At 38.4% G+C, this 20,472-nt stretch overlaps 1 protein-coding gene across 2 annotated transcripts in view; it reads right to left on the bottom strand.

Annotated features, from left to right (window-relative positions):
• Positions 1–20,472, bottom strand: part of TNIP3 (TNFAIP3 interacting protein 3) — a 112,368-nt gene that overhangs the window by 12,638 nt on the left and 79,258 nt on the right. For both annotated transcript variants that reach the window (XM_081566108.1, XM_081566182.1), the window contains 4 exons: positions 18,141–18,269; positions 13,581–13,700; positions 9,059–9,184; positions 613–663 (listed from right to left, as the gene is read on the bottom strand). In XM_081566108.1, the coding sequence (XP_081422234.1) occupies positions 613–663; positions 9,059–9,184; positions 13,581–13,700; positions 18,141–18,269 (426 nt within the window). The remainder of the gene's footprint in view (positions 1–612; positions 664–9,058; positions 9,185–13,580; positions 13,701–18,140; positions 18,270–20,472) is intronic.

Raw genomic sequence — 20,472 nt, 5'->3', positions numbered from 1 at the left:
GTTTCTGAGTTATCTTCACAGAGTCCTCACTTAAGAAGAACCAATCTTTAAGTCATAAAACAAATTTTATTAAACTGTAGCCAGAGACTCCAATAACATAACTAATGTCCAGAGAGGAAATTAGCAATTAAGAGAAATAATATTCATTCCTAAATCTACTAGAGAACCAGTAGAATGGAATGCTCTAATGCCCAAGAAGATATTCTTTCTCAAAAGAAGGCAGAAGTCATCTTTGATGTAGTTTTCCACTGTCTTATAAGCAACTGTATGAACTATCAAGGAAATATATTTCTCAGGTATTTGTAGTATGAAGAAATTTCTATCTGTATGAACACACACTAAGGCGTGTGCTACTGTTAAAACATATTCTGTAAAGCATGTGCTTTTCTTGAGTGTTAGGGTCGAGAGGCCTTGGTACCTAAGTATTATCTCTCCACTGACATTTTAGTTGATAATGAAAAGCATGAGTTGTCCTAGGCCCTCTGTAGCAGAACTTGAATTTGCCTTTAATTGGGACCATGAGAAACTGCTGCATTTGGGAATAAATGTGAGTAAAACTCCGAGTCGGCATTTCTAACATGACAAGAAAGTTGTGAGTAAGGATCAACATACCTGTTTTAATTGCCTCTCTAGTCTTTCTTTCTCCATCTGATAAGTTTTTATCTGTGAACAAGACAAAGGCATTTGTGTATCAGAAAGAGCTCAGATGTCTTAAAGCAACTCTTGGCCCATTTGGCAGGGATCTGCTCACAAATCCAGGGGGCGAAGCCCTGATAACAATAATGCCAATAAAAATAGTTGAGTTTTGGATTTTCCAGGCATAAATTGGTTCTATTGTGAAATTTCCAAATGAAGTTTACAAAGTTCGATATTTTAAAATTGTTATTCCCAATTATTGGGACCACTGCAATTCTGTTTTAGGTTGATGTATTTAGCTCTAGGTATGAATGTAGATATAGACATGGATGTGGGTATAGAAATAGCTTCTGCTGCTTATTGAATGTAATTGTACAGTCAATTGTACAGTCAAAAGTTTCTGCAATAAATTTTAGAAGTTGCATATGCACTTAATACATGCCAGACACTGATCTAAGTGCTTTACACTTAATAACTCACATTCAAGCCTCCCAATACCCCTAAATGACACTTAAAAATTATTATTGCTATTTTACAGAAGAGGTCACTGAGGTATGAGATGCTGAGTAACTTGTTTAAAGTCACACTGTTGTACTTCATCAGGCAGGGTCACCTCCCCTGAGTTCCCCCAACATCTGACACATTGAAGGAAAGCTGGTTTTTCTTGGACTCTTTAGTCATGCTGTTGTCATTCCTGAAGTGAAAGTGAAAGTGTTAGACACTCAGTTATGTCCGATTCTTTGCGATTTCATGGACTAAAGCCCACCAGGCTCCTCTATCCCTGGAATTTTCCAGGCAAGAATACTGGAACCAGTAGCCATTCCCTTCTTGATAGGGTCTTCCCAAGCCAGGGACTGAACCCAGGTCTCCTGCATTGCAGGCGGATTCTTTACCAGCTGAGCCATCTGATACCTTTCCAAGTCCCACCCATTAGAATTAGTCTCTCCTTTCAGTTCAGTTCAGGTCAGTCGCTCAGTCGTGTCCAACTCTTTGCGACCCATGGACTGCAGCACGCCAGGCCTCCCTATCAATCACCAACAACTGGAGTTTACTCAAGCTCATGTCCATTGAGTTGGTGATGCCATCCAACCATCTCATCCTCTGTTGTCCCCTTCTCCTCCCACCTTCAATCTTTCCCAGCATCAGGGTCTTTTCAAATGAGTCAGTTCTCACATCAGGTGGCCAAAGTATTGAAGTTTCAGCCTCAACATCAGTCCTTCCAATGAACACCCAGGACTGATCTCTTTTAGGATGGACTGGTTGGATCTCCTTGAAGTCCAAGGGACTCTCAAGAGTCTTCTCCAACACCACAGTTCAAAAGCATCAATACTTTGGCGCTCAGCTTTCTTTATAGTCCAACTCTCACATCCATACATGACCACTGGAAAAACCATAGCTTGGACTAGATGGACCTTTGTTGGCAAAGTAATATCTCCGCTTATTAATATGCTGTCTAGGTTGGTCATAGCTTTTCTTCCAAGGAGTAAGCGTCTTTTAATTTCATGGCTGCAGTCACCATCTGCAGTGATTTTGGAGCCCTAAAAAATAAAGTCTGACACTGTTTCCATTGTTTTCCCATCTATTTGCTATGAAGTGATAGGACCGGATGCCATGATCTTAGTTTTCTGAATGTTTAGTTTAAATCCAACTTTTTCACTCTCCTCTTTCACTTTCATCAAGAGGCTCTTTAGTTCTTCTTTGTTTTCTGCCATAAGGGTGGTGTCATCTGCATATCTGAGGTTATTGATATCTCTCCCAGCAATCTTGATTTCAGCTTGTGCTTCCTCCAGCCCAGCATTTCTCATGATGTACTCTGCATATAAGTTAAATAAGCAAGGTGACAATATACAGGTTTCACATACTCCTTTCCCAATTTGAAACCAGTCTGTTGTTCCATGTCCAGTTCTAACTGTTGCTTCTTGACCTGCATACAGATTTCTCAGGAGGCAGGTAAGGTGGCCTCGTATTCCCATGTCTTTAAGAATTTTCCACAGTTTGTTGTGATCCACACAGTCCAAGGCTTCAGCATAGTCAATAAAGCAGAAATAGCTGTTTTTCTGGAACTCTCTTGTTTTGTCTATGAGCCAGCAGATTTTGGCAATTTGATCTCTGGTTCCTCTGCCTTTTCTAAATCCAGCTTGAACATCTGGAAGTTCTTGGTTCACCTACTGTTGAAGCCTGGCTTGGAGAATTTTGATTATTACTTTGCTAGCGTGTGAAATCAGTGCAGTTGTGTGGTAGTTTGAACATTCTTTGACTTTGTCTTCTTTGGGATTGGAATGAAAACTGACCTTTTCCAATGCTGTGGCCACTGCTGAATTTTCCAAATTTGCTGGTATATTGAGTGCAGCACTTTCACAGCATCATCTTTTAGGATTTAAAATAGCTCAACTGCAATTCTATCACCTCTGCTAGCTTTGTTCATAGTGATGCTTCCTAAGGCCCACTTGACTTTGCATTTCAAGATGTCTGGCTCTAGGTGAGTGATCACACCATCGTGATTATCTGGGGTGTGAAGATCTTTTTTGTACAGTTCTTCTGTATATTCTTGCTGCCTCTTCTTAATATCTTTTGCTTCTGTTAGATCCATACCATTTCTTTCCTTTATTGTGCCCATTTTGCATGAAATGTTCCCTTTGTATCTCTAATTTTTTTGAAGAGGTCTCTAGTCTTCCCCATTCTATTGTTTTCCTCTATTTCTTTGCATTGATCATGGAGGAAGGCTTTCTTAACTCTTCTTGTTACTCTTTGGAACTCTGCATTCAAATGAGTATATCTTTCCTTTTTTCCTTTGTCTTTCACTTCTCTTTTCTCAGCTATTTTTAAGCCCTCCTCAGTCAACCATTTTGACTTCTTGCATTCCTTTTTCTTGGGGATGGTCTTGATACCTGTCTCCTGTACAATGTCACGAACCTCTGTCCATAGTTCATCAGGCACTCTGTATATCAGAGCTAGTCCCTTGATTCTATTTGTCACTTCCACTGTATAATCATAAGGGATTTGATTTAGGTCATACTTGAATGGTCTAGTGGTTTTCCCTACTTTCTTCAATTTAAGTCTGAATTTGGCAATAAGGAGTACACTATCTGAGCCACAGTCAGCTCCTGGTCTTGTTTTTGCTGACTGTAAAGAGCTTCTCCATCTTTGGCTGCAAAGAATATAATCAATCTGACTTCAGTATTGATCATCTGGTGATGTCCACGTGTAGTCTTCTCTTGTGTTGTTGGAAGAGGGTGTTTGCTATGACCAGTGCGTTCTCTTGGCAAAACTCTATTAGCCTTTGCCCTGCTTCATTTTGTACTCCAAGGCCAAAGTTGCCTGTTACTCCCGGTGGTTCTTGACTTTCTACTTTTGCATTCCAGTCCCCTATAATGAAAAGGACATCTTTTTGGGTGTTAATTATAGAAGATCTTGTAGGTCTTCATAGAACCATTCAACTTCAGCTTCTTCAGCATTACTGGTTGGGGCATAGACTTGGATTACTGTAATATTGAGTGGTTTGCCTTGGAAATGAACAGAGATCATTCTATCGTTTTTGAGATTGCATCCAAGTACTGCATTTTGGACTCTTTTTGTTGACCATGAAGGCTATTCCATTTCTTCTAAGGGATTCTTGCCCACAGTAGTAGATATAATGGTCATCTGAGTTAAATTCACCCATTCCATTCCATTTTATTTTGCTGATTTCTAAAATGTCAACATTCACTCTTGCCATCTCCTGTTTGACCACTTCTAATTTGCGTTAATTCATGTATCTAACATTCCCGGTTCCTATTCAACATTGCTCTTTAGAGCATCGGACTTTGCTTCCATCACCAGTCACATCCACAACTGGGTGGTGTTGTTGCTTTGGCTCCATCTCTTCATTCCTTCTGTAGTTATTTCTCCACTGATACCCAGTAGCATATTGAGTACCTCCCGACCTGGGGAGTTCATCTTTCAGTGTCCTATCTTTTTGCCTTTTCATGCTGTTCATGGGGTTCTCAAGGCAAGAATACTGAAGAAGAAGTGAAGTCACTCAATCGTGTCTGACTCTTTGTGACCCCATGGACTGCAGCCACCCAGGCTCCTCTATCCATGAGATTTTCCAGGCAAGAATACTGGAGTGGGTTGCCAGTTCCTTCTCCAGGGGATCTTCCTGACTCAGGGATTGAACCCGGGTCTCCCGCATTGCAGGCAGATGCTTTACCCTTTAAGCCACCAGGGAAGCCGGGTTTGCAATTCTCTTCTCCAGTGAACCACGTTTTGTCAGAACTCTCCACAATGACCTGTCAGTCTTGGGTGGCCCTACAGGGCATGGTTCCTAGTTTCATAGAGTTAGACAAGGCTATGGTCCATGTGATCAGATTCATTAGCTTTCTGTGATTGTGGTTTTCAGTCTGTCTGCCCTCTGATTGAGAAGGATAAGAGGCTTATGGAAGCTTCCTGATGGGAGAGACTGACTGAGGGGGAACCTAGGTCTTGTTCTGATGGACAGGGGCATGCTCAGTAAATCTTTAATCCACAGCCCTGCACATAAACAGAAAATTGAATTAAAGATTCTCTCCTTTGGCCCTCCCATATAGGGTCTTACATTTATTACATGGCTTTTTGTACTCCAGTGTGTGCTATGTTCAGTCAATTCACATTATTCACAGTAGTTATATTCTATAAAGTAACCATGAGCACTGAAGTAGCAAACACTGAATCTTTGCTTCCAGGGAAATGCAGGCTCAGGTTCCTACCAGCCTCTGGTCATGCCATTTTTGTTAATCAATCAATACACAATCTTGTTTTATGTGTGTTTCTGTTAAAGATAGCTTATTTGGTGTTCAGTCACTCAGTCATGTCCAACTCTTTGCGGTCCCATGGACGGCAGCATGCCAGGTTTCCCTGTCCTTCACCATCTCCTGGAGCTTGCTCAAACTCATATCCATTGAGCCAGTGACAACATCCAACCATCTCATCCTCTGTCATCCCCTTTTCCTTCTGCCTTCTATCTTTCCCAGCATCAGAGCCTTTTTCCAATGAGTCAACTCTTCACATCAAGTGGCCAAAGTATTGGAGCTTCAGCTTCAGCATCAGTCCTTCCAATGAGTATTCAGTGTTGACTTCCTTCAGTACTCACTACTGTGAATACTTGCTGTCCAAGGGATTCTCAAGAGTCTTCCCAGCACCACAGTTCAAAGGCATCAATTCTTCGGTGCTCAGACTTTTTTATTGTCCAGCTCTCATATCTGTACATGACTACTGGAAAAACCATAGCTTTGACTATATGGACCTTTGTAGGCAAAGTAATCTCTCTGCTTTTTAATATGGTGTCTAGCTTGGTCATTGCTTTTCTTCCGAGGAGCAAGTGTCTTTTAATTTCATGGCTGCAGTCACCATGCAGAGTGATTTTTGAGGTGAAGAAAATAAAGTCTGTCACTGTTCCCATTATTTTCCCATCTACTTGCCATGAAGTTAGTATTATAGATCCATAAACAATAGCACTATATTCGTCCCTGAATGAAGCTTATCTGACACATATCTTTGCTCCATTAGGCATTTTGCAGCCTTCCTGCACTTAGGAGCACTGGACAGCACTTCAACACTAGCTTGAGGGCCATTAAAAAATGAAATCCCCAACAAAAGCACAGAAATGTGAAAAATGTGGCACTGAATAGACCATGGAAAGAACACTGTTAACAGTATGAGAGCTGAAAGAAGAAGGCAGCCTCACCTCCTGGACTTCCACTGGGAATAAGTGTGTTAGGAGCTCAAGCATTTTGCTCTCTGTGCGAGTTCACAAATGAACTTACAGATGGTCCAAGAATTGATTTTGTAAAGAGATGAAAACAAATAAATTTTAGTGAGTAAACGAAATTTGTTTAGGGGTGAACAAATATATTTTAGTGAGTAGGTGAATTCACAAAATTGGAACCTGCAAACAATGAGGATAGGCTATATGAGTTCCCCTCACTATATTGTGGGCCTTTTCATAGCATGGATTATTTTTCAGTTCCTTCATAGCATATAGCAGAATGCCTTGCAGAAACAAAGCATCAAAATTAGATATCATGAGGCACTGAATGTGGCAGGCTAATTATAAAACTAAATGAAACTATTATAAATTCTCCCTTCCAATAAACTATTTATGAAATACCTGTGAGCCATGACTTGGGCAGGATGTTTTTGAATAGATTTTTTTTTCACTTAATCCTGAGAATAACCTTGTGACATCATGAGGCAAGTATCATTATATTTTACAGGTGAGTATGGTGGTGGTAAAGAACCTGTCTGCGAATGCAGGAGACTTAAGAGACTCGGGTTTGATCCTTGGGTTGGGAAAATTACCTGGAGGAAAGTATGGCAACCCACTCTAGTATTCTTGCCTGGAGAATCCCCTGGACAGAGGAGCCTGGCGGGCTATAGTCCACAGGGTCACAAAGAATCAGACACAACTGAAGCGACTTAGCATGCATATGGTGAGAGAAGTTAAGCAACTTATTTTAGAGACAGAAGTCTTGGAGTTATATGAAACATTTTAGAGATCATCTAATTCAATTTTGTCATTTTACAAATGAAGAAATGGAAGTACAGAAAAAAGGTCAATATTTACTCAAGGTCCTCACCAACTGTTAAAGCAAGCATGAACATCAGACTTTTTTATCCTTAGATTTCTCCTAAGTATCTTTCACTTTGCCACACTGACTGTTTTTACCAGTCATTGCCTTAAATGATAGGAGGCAGTGATAGGGGGTGATAGGAGGAATCACTGTTCTCAGAGATAGGAGGAATACACTCTGGTATGTAAGCAACTAGTACCAAATTTATTTGACCTAAAAATTCCTTTGGTCAAGTGGTCCATTTGGACCACAGGTAATATATTACTCAAATAAGTACTCTATTATATTATGGCATTTAATCTGCTGTTAGTACACTTAAAACAGATTGTTACACCATCTACTACATTTTGTGAATTCTATCATACTTTTACCTGAGTAAACGAGACTTTCGAAGAATAAATGCTTGTACTATCACTATAAAGAAAATTTTGATAGTTTTAACATATTACTAAGATCTTCCTTTAGTTCATAAGCACAGTCATACAGCACTGTGATTAGACAGCACATTCATTTTGTTGATATCAAATAAAAATGATAGATGACACAGAAAATTACTTTGGATTAGAGTCTATAACACAAATAGATGATTGTGTGTTTCTAGCTGTACTAGAGTTTCTATAACGGGAAGAACATTGCCAATCTAGGTAAATACTTATCATCAATCTGATTTAATGTAGTAGGATGAATAAAATTAAAATATGGCAGGGAAGTAAAATGATTTGTACAGTGGCAAGTTCAAAGAAATTAAGACAGCTTTGCATGTAAGACATAAAAATTGAGAGCAATTTCCTAAGAACAATCAGAACATTTCTCACCCACTGTTGTAAAAGTAGGTTGCATGAATTACTTTCAGAAAAAGCATTTTATTATGTTTTTACCATGTTTTATTCCTTCCAATTTCTTAGAAAGGAAATGGTTGTTCCAAATAATTTTCCATGTGAAATTAGGAATTTAAAGTTAATCCTTAAAAAAGATGTCAAAGAAGAAACTGAATTCAATTCACAATCTACTTTGTATTAGGAAGAAGAGTATGACAAAAAGTTTAAAATCTCCTCTGAGACTAAGAATCTCGAACTTATGGAGCTGTCACAGCATGTCTCACAACAATTTCCTATTTACTGAAACACATGGCATAATTTTGCAAATTAAAAATTTGGTGGTTCCTTTTCTTTTCTTAAGCCTAAATTGTGTTAGCTATATTTCCCTCATTAACATCAATATTTACCCATTATGGCAACTTCTTGAGTCTGTGTTTAATAAATTCTATTGTACTTAATTTTAGCATGCTTACAGTTAATATTCTGTTCTAATAAAGTGGCTTACATTATCTGGCTTCCTTGAGAGCGCTCCAGTTACATTAAATCTGGGAACCCACTGAACAAAATTCTTGGTCTCACTAGATATATAAAATGACATTCCTTATGCATGTTTTTGGAAGATAGGACCATTCCAATATAGTCCTTCAAAGAAAAATGGTAAGAATTTAGAAATAACTTCAATGTATTGGAGTGTTTCAGCTTTGAATTTAAGTGCTATTTAGTTTCAACTCTCATTCTACCAAGATAAATATTATGAGAAAAAAGATCAAAAGAATTGGATTTTGTAAAAGACTTTGGAATCCAATTTCTTGGATAACTCCTTAATATACTTAAGCTAAAAGGAATTGCCAGTCATTTTCATCTCTTTACAAAATCATTTACAAATGATTTCATCCCAGATGCTAATCTCTCAAAAAAAAAAAATGGCCATTAACAGAAGCCAAAATGTCTTGATTTTTTAATGAGAAAATAAATATAAAATACATATGTGCTGGCAAAGGTTATTTGAACTTATACCTGAGAATTGAGACTGTTCAACTGGGATTGAGAAGTCTGAATAATTTTCTGTAGCTCCTCTTTTTCTTGATTAAGTCTTTCTCGGTCTGATCGTTCCTTTTTGAAGTCTTCTTCATATATTTGCACCTAGGAAATATTAACATGTTGTTACTGCTAGCTTCCTTTTCTCTTAAGCCATTTAAATGAGTTCAGAAGAGATGCTGTCTGGGTTTGTCCAATCTGAGACGTGGATGTCCTCTTTCCATGAATATTTCTTTATGGTGGGACTCCATCTTGATACCTGTGACTATAATTTTGTCTTTTAGCTTGTTTAGAATGGCACTTTCTCATTTTTTTTTTCTCACTGAGCAGTAATTCATAAGTAAATTCATGGATATTTTGAAAAAAATTCCCCTCACCAATACTTCTATTGCATATTACATGACTGTGAGGAAACCTTGATCCCCCTGACTCCATCAATGTTAAGTGGCACTGTTTTGGAGCAAATCATTCATCTCTAAAACAAGGCTTTGATATATAAATATTGCTTGAAGTTCTTTAGTTAGTTTACTGACAATAGCTAAGTGAAGCCACTGAATACTGACATGTCAAAGTTTCTAAACAGAAATTATAAGTTGAGCACAAGCTAAAAATGAAAGGCTCATGTATGTGGGAAAGCAAGGGATGTTTATTAAAGGACATTCACCAGAGTTGTCCTTTATAAGTAACTGTGGGCGTATATCATAAAAAAGAGGAACATTTTAGTGGACTGCCTCTTGAGATGTACTCCAAATATTGTAGAAAAGTAATAAAAACAACATTGCCCAGAACAGATTTAATTATTGTTTCTTTTAATTGGCATAGTGTTGATTGGTGGCTTGGAGTCTAGAATGTGGAGTTACGGAAACAAATGAAGCTTAAGGAATGAAGCAAAGGAATTCCTCTAAAACTAGATTGAAATTATAACTTACATGAGAATCTACTAGTTAGAGGTTTGTCTATTACCGTTAAACCACATTGCACCATTATCACCAACAGTGCAACAGATTTTAACTGAAAGACTATCAATTTTAAGTTAATAAAAATAGAACAAAGTGTAATAGGCAAGAGAGGAAAAAATGAAACATTTTATATAGCTCTATCACCTAGAGCCAGACATCCTGGAATGTGAAGTCAAGTGGGCCTTAGAAAGCATCAATACGAACAAAACGAGTGGAGGTGATGGAATTCCAGTTGAGCTATTTCAAATCCTCAAAGGTGATGCTGTGAAAGTGCTGCCCTCGATATGGCAGCACATTTGGAAAACTCAGCAGTGGCCACAGGACTGGAAGAGGTCAGTTTTTGTTCCAATCCCAAAGAAAGGCAATGCCAAAGAATGCTCAAACTACTGCACAATTGCACTCATCTCACATGCTAGTAAAGTAATGCTCAAAATTCTCCAAGCCAGGCTTCAGCAATACGTGAACCATGAACTTCCAGATGTTCAAGCTGGTTTTCGAAAAGGCAGAGGAACCAGAGATCAAATTGCCAACATCCGATGGATCATCGAAAAAGCAAGAGAGTTCCAGAAAAACAGCTATTTCTGCTTTATTGACTATGCCAAAGCCTTTGACTGTGTGGATCACAATAAACTGTGGAAAATTCTGAAAGAGATGGGAATACCAAACCATCTGACCTGTCTCTTGAGAAATCTGTATGCAGGTCAGGAAGCAACAGTTAGAACTGGACATGGAGCAACAGACTGGTTCCAAATAGGAAAAGGAGTACGTCAAGGCTGTATATTGTCACCCTGCTTATTTAACTTATATGCAGAGTACCTCATGAGAAACACTGGGCTGAAGAAACACAAGCTGGAATCAAGATTGCCGGGAGAAATATCAATAACCTCAGATATGCGGATGACACCACCCTTACGGCAGAAAGTGAAGAAGAACTAAAGAGCCTCTTGATGAAGGTGAAAGAGCAGAGTGAAAAAGTTGGCTTAAAGCTCAATGTTCAGAAAACTAAGATCATGGCATCTGGTCCCATCACTTCATGGGAAATAGATGGGGAAACAGTGGAAACAGTGTCAGACTTGATTTTTTTGGCCTCCAGAATCACTGCTGATGGTGATTGCAGCCATGAAATTGAAAGAATGCTTACTCCTTGGAAGGAAGGTTATGGCCAACCTAGATAGCATATTTAAAAGCAGAGACATTACTTTGCCAACAAAAGTCCGTCTAGTCAAGGCTATGGTTTTTCCAGTGGTCATGTATGGATGTGAGAGTTGGATGGTGAAGAAAGCTGAGCGCTGCAGAATTGATGCTTTTGAACTGTGGTTTTGGAGAAGACTCTTGAGAGTCCCTTGGACTGCAAGGAGATCCAATCAATCCATCCTAAAAGAGATCAATCTTGGGTGTTCATTGGAAGGTCTGATGTTGAAGCTGAAACTCCAATACTTTGGCCACCTCACGCGAAGGGTTGATTCATTGGAAAAGACCCTAATGCTGGGTAGGATTGGGGGCGGGAGGAGAAGGGGCCGACAGAGGATGAGATGGTTGGATGGCATAACCGACTCGATGGACATGGGTTTGTGTAGACTCCGGGAGTTGGTGATGTACAGAGAGGCCTAGCATGCTGCAATTCATGGGGTCGCAAAGAGTCGGACACGACTGAGCGACTGAACTGAACTGAACTGATATGCAGATATACATATTTAATTTCAAGCCTTTCTTCTTCAGAAGCATTGCAAAGGAACTATATGCAGCCAAGCTGACATTTTGTTTCTGGTGTTGGTTTTTTTTTTTTTTTTTTTTGGTTAAGAGTCGTGATCCAAAGGCTCAGATACAGTTTAATCAATGTATAATTAATAGACAATTACCAGAGGCAACTGAAGTAGGAGAAGCCCATTGAATAGAACAGAACACACTTATAGCGATGTCATCACTTAGGTGGCCAATTCAAGCTCAGTTTCTTTGTGAATTTAAATTCTCTAGAGTTTCATGCAGCACTTGGTGGTGTAATGATTGTAGGTATCCAGTTAGAAACGTGCACAGTTAAAATGTGAATGCAGAAAGCTAGCAAAAGGGCCATACACAAATGAAGGAGATGAATTCTGGTCTACTCTTGGGGGTTATGAAGAAAAGAATACTTGCCACTGTCTCTATCAAACACAAACTAAATCATTACTGCAAACATTACATGCAAGAGCAACTCTCCTGCATGAAATTTACATTACGTGAGAGCAACGAAGATGACTCAAGTGTCTGAACATAAGCAGTCCTTTTTTCAGAGGCATCCTGGCTTGTGCCAATGATATTTCAGGGGTTGAGAATTTGGCAGAATTTTAACACTCTGACTATACCCTTATTCTCTCCATGGGTTTATTTTTAAGCTGTATATTTGATCCTGAATGTAATGAAGCAGATTATTCAAATAGAGTTGATAGAAGAAAAAAATCCAACTTTACATCAAATGCTCTGGATATTTTAGATTTATAAATAGGTTACATCCTATTAAGTAATAAGAGTAACGTAAATAACAATATCACAGTTGCTCAATTCTTCTATGTATTGCATCAAGATTCCTTGTAATTGGCACTTGCTCAGAGCAAAACAGCCAAAAAGTTACTCCCAGGGACGTCAGAAAATAATACATCTCCACTCTTTGTTCTATGACATCCTATCCCACAACCTGCCATTGTTAATATATCACCAACAATGTGTGCTTTGAGGATTGGAATTCCTGTGTTTCCTATATTTATCAATATCACCTTGAACTGTTCCAGCCCTTTACCTATATTAGTTCATTTTACCTCTCATAGGAAAAGAGATGTGATATGCTCGAGTGGCCCCTTGGCTAAGCTAGTTGCAGCTAGATGAGCTAAATTTAGGCTCCGGTAGCTTAGGCAGTGCTATGTCCCCATAGCCCTATGCTGCTGATGCATGCAGGAGCTTGTTAGAGCATCCTTGACTCTTGCCGTGTACTTGGCAACAGTGAGTGAAGCAGGGTGGGTGGGAAGGAGGAAGCCATAACTCATCAGTAAATTTCTAGGCAGTGCCATCCATATGTGGGAGTAGATAAACAGACGTGCCTCTTCTGTGATCAGTGCAGAGTATTCCCTTTAAAACTGCCCTCATTGTTCCAAAGCCTGGAAGGTCTGCAGCTCCAGAGGAGCAGCCCAGCTGCTACCATTTTCTGAAAAGGTCCAGAGTTTGGGTTAATAGTGTCTTCGAAATAAATTGTGTCTCCATGAAAATCTCTGGAACCAGTGCTAATAGAATTTCACTAAAAGGTTAATTAGCATGCCCTTCTTTTAAGTTGTGTGATCTTGGGCAAGCCACTCAACCCATCTGAAATTCAATTTTCTCTTTTATAAAGTGTGAGAGTTGGACTAGCTGATCTAAATTTTCCCATAAACTTTTAAAATTAGGTAATTATAATTAAATACATGCAAAAACTTTTGACACAGAGTGAAAAGCAAGACTTCTAGAAATGTCTAAAGCAGCACATGAACAACAGGCCCTAAGTTCTCCTCAAGATTGCTCCACTTTCAACTCCTTACCTGCTGTTTGAGAACCTCCATTTCTGTTCTCATCTCCTCATGGCTGCACTCCATTTCAGACTTCTCCAGACAGTCCTCAAGAGATGAAGAACACTTCATTTTCAAGGCATCCTGAAGAGCCTGTGTTATAAGATAAGCACACTTTTGACCCAAGAGTTGCCACATATGTATTTCTCTGCAATTATTACAATCATGTCAAATGCACTCACAAGGTAGAATTTCATTTTTAAGGCCTCACTAAATAACATTATTCTGATTTTCTAGCATATATGCATTTTTTCCAGAATCTCTGTCTTTTCTCCATGATGGTGCTTATGTTATTCAACTCTCATTGTTACTTAAGGTTTTTGATATTACAGACCCTCCCTCCCACGTGGCTAATCATGGTTGGAAAACAGATAAATAGTCTTTCTCTAGAGTCTCTGCTTCAGTCAAATATATGCTCCATCAATAAAGCTCAAACTTTAGGAAGCATCAAAATCACCTGGAGAGGTAGCAAATATGCCCATCCCTGGGCATTGTCCCCAAGGATCCTGAATCAGTATATGTGGGGATAGGAACTGAAAATCTGCATTCTTCAAAAGCTGCAGCTGAAGATCTCAGATGACATTTTGAGTAATATATTTCTGCTATATAGCCATGTCCCCTACAGGAGAGATGGGAATCCATGAAGATTCGTTACCATTAAATCTGTGGCACTGTTCTGCTCTGCACTCCTTCAGCATACCATGCCCTGGCCTAGCTACAGTTATATTTATTTTCCAATAAAACATCCATTAACCCACCACAGGGTAGAGAGTTGTTGTTGTTTAGTTGCTAAGATGGGTCTGACTCTTTGTGACTCCATGTGCTGTAGCCTGCCCAGTTTCTCATCCATGGGATTTCCTGGGCAAGAGTACTGGAGTGGGTTGCCGTTTGCTTCTCCAGAGTATCTTCCCGACCCAGGGATCAAACCCATGTCTTCTGAATTAGCCAGGTGGATTCTTTACCACTGAGCCACCAGGGAAGCCCACAAGGTGGAGAGAGTGCTCTGCTTTCTTGACATTCAGTACAATTTGGTGTTTCCACCATGGAGTGAGGAAGTGGAAGAAATAAGAGACTCTAAGATTTGCCAACCAGATCATCATCCTTACTCATAAATCCATAGTACTCTTACATATACTACACTTTGTCAGATTATATAAAAGATACTGTCTATTCTGAAGACCTTTGCCTTGTGATGAGTTAAATAAAGTTGCTTCAGTGATGTTCATTTGATGATTCTACTAGTAACTCACTTCCTTGTATTACTATGCAATATGGTTGTAAGGTTAGAAAAGCAAAGTAAATTTATGGTGTTAAATGTGTATATAGTTAAGACTAGAAACTTCCTAATAGGATGTCATCTAGTCTATGGATACTGTCTAGCCTGATGCAAATATAATTTTTCAGGAAGTTGTAAGAAAAACAAGAACTTCTTTCTTCCTCCAGGAATTCTTAAAACAACAGAAGTTGTTTAATAATTTATGTTTTGTTAGAATTTATTGCTAATCTATATAGTTCTAGGAATTATCATAATAGCTATATTAAAAAAAACATGTTAGTAGTATCAGAATCTAGGTGGGGTGAGTGAAGTGAGTCAAGGTAATCAAATATGCTGGCTCCATGTCCTGCAGCTATAAATAGACTTTTTGTGGGTTGTGTAATATTTGAATTTCTTGATCTATCTTTCATGCTATTCAGACTTCTAGAAATTTTGCAAATGAATCATAAATGAAAGGTGAGTTTAGTAGATATTTATTTCATCTTGGGGTTTTCCAACTTCCCTGAACAAACACCTGTAATCTATTATAGAATAGCAGTTTATCATCAGCACAGATAAGATACACTAAACACATTGATGGTGAGATGTCAGACACATCAATTCTGCCCATGGGTAGCACTGGTTGACTAGCCCCAGGTAATTTTTTCTCTCTTAGATTAAACAGCTGGATCCTCTTGTCTAGAACTTTATGAAAACAATACCCTTAGGTATCTCCTTCAAAGCAAAAAAGCAGAACTGAGTACATGTAGTTGTGTGAACTTGTGAAAACCATCTGCTAATTGCTAAGCTGACATGCTATGAATTTCTGCTGGGAGACTGGGTCAGCAGGCAGTAGGTTTGAGCAAGCAGGGTGGGCCCCAAATTCCTTCCTGTGATGAATGGTGTGCACAATTAGCTACCCAAATCATCATTTTTGAGTAACTTCTATTTATTACAGCGGTAAAAGAGAAAAGAAAACTCTGCAGTATAAAACAGAATAATTTCTTACATTTCATTAGACACTAAATGAGAAAAAAATCTCTTTGTACTAAATGAAAAAAAAATGAGAAAAAAGAGAAAAAAAATCTTGTTATAGCTCATCACTTTTTATCTGTGTTTTAAAAGTGACAGTTGAAGATATAGATGTGGGGGATGAAATCTCGTTTGAAGTACACTTTTATATTTTCTTACTACTCATAAGTAAGAGTAAAGCATTGTGCCTATTAAAGCATAAATATCAAGATCAAAATTGGCTCTTGAATATATTATGTTATCAGTAAATTACATTAGTTAGTTAATTTATCCATTCAACAAATATTTAAGAACATATTGTGAGCAAGGCCCTGTTCTAGGCACTTTGAATACAGCAGTGAACAAAAGAGAGAAACTCAGGGCCCCATTATGACTATTGTCCTTGTGAGTCTCCTCCTTCAAATAAATATGTGTTGATAGTAAATTTATGTAATTGCATTATTACAAAGATAAATATGTTAATATTAATATGAAATGTTTTTTCGACCTAAAACTTTCAGTTTTTTTTCCTCTGACTTTAAGAGAAATTAAGCATCTCAATGGGCCACTAAAACTTTTGTGAGTACTCAACACTGGGTCTACCATGCCTAGGAGAGATGTCTGCCCTGCAAAAATCCTGCCCACATAGAGCTTACAATCAAGACTGGGAGACAGCAGGCAACTATGATAATAAACATGAGACATTTTGCACGTATTAAATAGCAATGAATTCCAAGGAAAAATTAAAACAGGAAATTTTAGAGGTGTAGTATGTAATTTTAGTTAGGATAACCAGAAAAAATCCTCTTTGAGAAGATGACATTTGTATCAAACTCTGAATTTTACTCAAATTAATTTTTCTCATTGAGATTTCAGGATTATAATCATGAGCTATAAAGTTTTTACTTATTAAAAGTTATTTTTTTTCTGTTGACTATAAAAATGGATACACACAAAATAAGGTTGTATATGGGCTTCTTGAGTTAAAAACAGAGTTCTTGACTGTTCTAACTTATAGAGGCTTTATATCCTTATGTCCACATTTAGAGAAACAGAGAAGAAAACTAATAAGCGATGACATACCAAAAGTGGGAGACATTTCAAATATAATCTCAATTAATGTCAGTTCCTCTAATTCATTTGCAGAGAATCTCTAGCAGAGAATAAGAGAGAAAATCCATTTGTCCTGAATCTGTATCTCTGAACATTGTTTTTCTCTCTTAAAGGATAGAGAAGTACACTGTTTATGAAGTCAATCTCCAATTTTTCACATTACCCTGAATAATAGCTTGCCTCATAAATAGATCAAATACAGCATCACATTTGTAAAGCATCCTATCAACTGTCCAGGCACATAGTTAACACTCTGGGAATCTTTAAGTTATACCTCTGAAAACTACTTAACTACAAGACAGCACACAGTCCAAAATGTAAGCACTGAGCATGTGTTTAAGGCCAATCATCTACTCGTTTTAGAAGACAATTTCTGTTACTTTGGCCAAGAAATACCTAGCTTGAGAGATGAATATTTCAACTCCTACAGGTATTTCTATGGTCCATATATCAAAAAGTCAACAGCAAAGGGTTTAATTTTTTTCCCCTGAACAAGTCAGCAATCCCTTCCCACAGAAAATTAAGGTTTAGTCCATGAAACAACACACAGACACACTCACTCACTCACATGTCATTCTTTTGCAGCAATTCAAAGGTGGCCCCTTTGAATAGTTAAGATGGAGCGAAGGCATTAAAATCACCAGCATTTTCTTAATAGATCTATCCCCACTCTCTCCTCTAACAAGCTTATTCTCAGAAAGGCCACCACTCTTGGATTTGGCATTTAGCCTGCTTCCATATAGTGTGCTTCACACCCAGCAGCTCCACAGTGATGACTGTAAAGTGCAGTCTGTTTCCTCAGGAAACTTTTGTGGTTGACCAAGACATATGCTACCGTTCGCAAACGCCCACTTGCTTTATGTGGTTCTTTGAACTACCAAAAAAGAAATTCTTCCTCTCTTTTATAATATCTCCTTATCTTTTTCATGACAATCTTTGCAGGGACATGAATTCCCCCAAAAATCCTTAGCCAAGTATAGCTGAACGAGGAATATAGAAGAGATTTATAAAATTACAGAGACCTTTTGTGCAAGCCCCCAAGACTGTGAGCTGCATTGCAGCATGAGTGGATTTCGCTGTGAGTCTCAGCCCAGAATGTACTCTTTATACAGAAACCTCATATTTGACCTCTCCAACTTCACCTGGCTTGATACCTTATTGAGACGTTTTATTTCACATTCATAATGTTGCTTCTTGTGGTTCATGATAGCATTTTTTTCCTTCAAAAGGTTATTCTCTATCTTCAATTCATGTAATTCTCCATTTAGACTCTCCTTTTCCTTCTGAAATAGAAAGCAAGAAAACAAATTCCAAATCAGTAAAATTCAGATGAGATGATTTTATAGGACTACTTCTAAAATTAAAATAAAAAACAAACAAGACCTACTAGATTTTCACTTAACATTCCACTTGAGTAATAGTCTCTGGGTGGGCTTCCCTCATGGTTCATCTGTAAAGAACCTGCCTGTGAATACAGGTGATGTGGGTTTGATCCCTGGATCAGGAAGATCCACTAGAGAAAGAAATGGCAACCCACTTCAGTATTCTTGCCTGGGAAATCCCATGGACATAGAAGCCTAGTAGGCTACAGTCCGTGGGATCTTAAAAGGGTCAGATGTGACTTAGCAACAAAACAACAACTCTGGGTGGGGGTCAGGATTAGGATAGAAGAAATCTTTATGTTATCCTTACTGCTACTAAGTTTTGTGACCCCAGAACAAGATATCAAAATCCCCACTCCTCACTTTTAAGAATCAAATGAGTCTGCAGAATAAGCTAGTCCCTATGCACTGTTATAAGGTGGTGATAAAAGACTGATTCACTAAAAAATAATTGAAAGTTCTAAAATGCAAAATGGTATCTGGTCCCATCACTTCATGGGAAATTGATGGGGAAACAGTGGAAACAGTGTCAAACTTTATTTTGGGGGGCTCCAAAATCACTGCAGATGGTGATTGCAGCCATGAAATTAAAAGACGCTTACTTCTTGGAAGGAAAGTTATGACCAACCTAGACATCCTATTAAAAAGCAGAGACATTACTTTGCCAACAAAGATCCATCTAGTCAAGGCTATGGTTTTCCCAGTGGTCATGTATGGATGTGAGAGTTGGACTATAAAGAAAGCTGATCGCCGAAGAATTGATGCTTTTGAAATGTGGTGTTGGAGAAGACTCTTGAGAGTCCCTTGGACAGCAAGGATATCCAACAGGTCCATCCTAAAGGAGATCAGTCCTGGGTGTTCATTGGAAGGACTGATGTTGAAGCTGAAACTCCAACACTTTGGCCACCTCATGCGAAGAGTTGACTCATTGGAAAAGACCCTGATGCTGGGAAGGATTAGGGGCAGGAGGAGAAGGGGATGACGGAGGATGAGATGGCTGGACGGCATCACCGACTCAATGGACATGAGTTTGGGTAAACTCCGGGAGTTGGTGATGGACAGGGAGGCCTGGTGTGCTGCGATTCATGGGGTCACAAAGAGTTGGACACGACTGAGCGACTGAACTGAACTGAACTGAAAATGCAAAAAGTGTCACTGCAACAAAAAATACCAATATCTCAAAGCCCTGCTTCATTCTGGCCTGGAGAGAGACAGAAGAGGATAAAGGATAAAACTTCAGGCAATAAGACCCTACACCACAGATAATTATTCAGTGTGCTGTATTTTTGTGATGATTACTTTTAAAATGTAGAGATGGGCTGGTCCAACTTCCATCACTCCTCCACTTTTCAGATCACCTTCAAGCAATCCAGTGTTTTAACTGCCTGAAGCAAGGCTGGTGGCTTAAACACATGTTCTGGATTCAGATAACAGCTGTCTCCTATCTCTTAATTTTATATTCTGGGCAGTAAACTTTTTGTGGAGTGAATTGGATTCTTAATGAAATGAAAATTTTAACCTAGTAAAATAAATATTCTGGAGTTTAGGTAAATCTATATGTTGAAGTATATTGTTTTAATAGCTATTCTTTCCAAAACAACGATTTAAGAAATCAACTTTAGGTGAGTTGCTTTCTTTAAAACTGAAAACATTTCTATTTGCCTTTGATTAACCAGAATAGATCCATATGTACACCTAGAAAATTCACCAATCTTTTTCTAATTTAGCATAGCTTAAGAGAAAATTATTTCAACTAAAAAATGATCCAAATGGCATAGGGGAAAAAAATAACCATGATTCCTGTGCTGGGTGTAGATGGAACAGAAAGGAACTTTTACATGGCAGAAAGGGAATTGCTAAACTTTGCTTTCTTTGTACATTGCCAAAAATATCCTTAGCAAGGTGGGAAATCTGAAGAGATGTTGTCATGTACTAATTTGTGAAACTGCCGTAAGACTGGTACATGTTGTGAAACACAACCACTTCATCACAATATCAGCCACAAGACTTCAAATGAGAAAATTAGCCTTATTCTTCTTTTCCCTGTCTGAAAAAATGAGGCCATTAGAGCTCAAGGGCCTCCACCCTTTTCCTACAATATTCA

Source organism: Giraffa tippelskirchi, chromosome 1 (assembly GCF_054371585.1).
Source record: "Giraffa tippelskirchi isolate mGirTip1 chromosome 1, T2T-mGirTip1v1.2.pri, whole genome shotgun sequence".
In the NCBI taxonomy this organism is placed as follows: domain Eukaryota; kingdom Metazoa; phylum Chordata; class Mammalia; order Artiodactyla; family Giraffidae; genus Giraffa; species Giraffa tippelskirchi.
The sequence above is the reverse complement of the archived record's forward strand: the minus strand, read 5'-3'. Positions and strand labels throughout refer to the sequence as shown.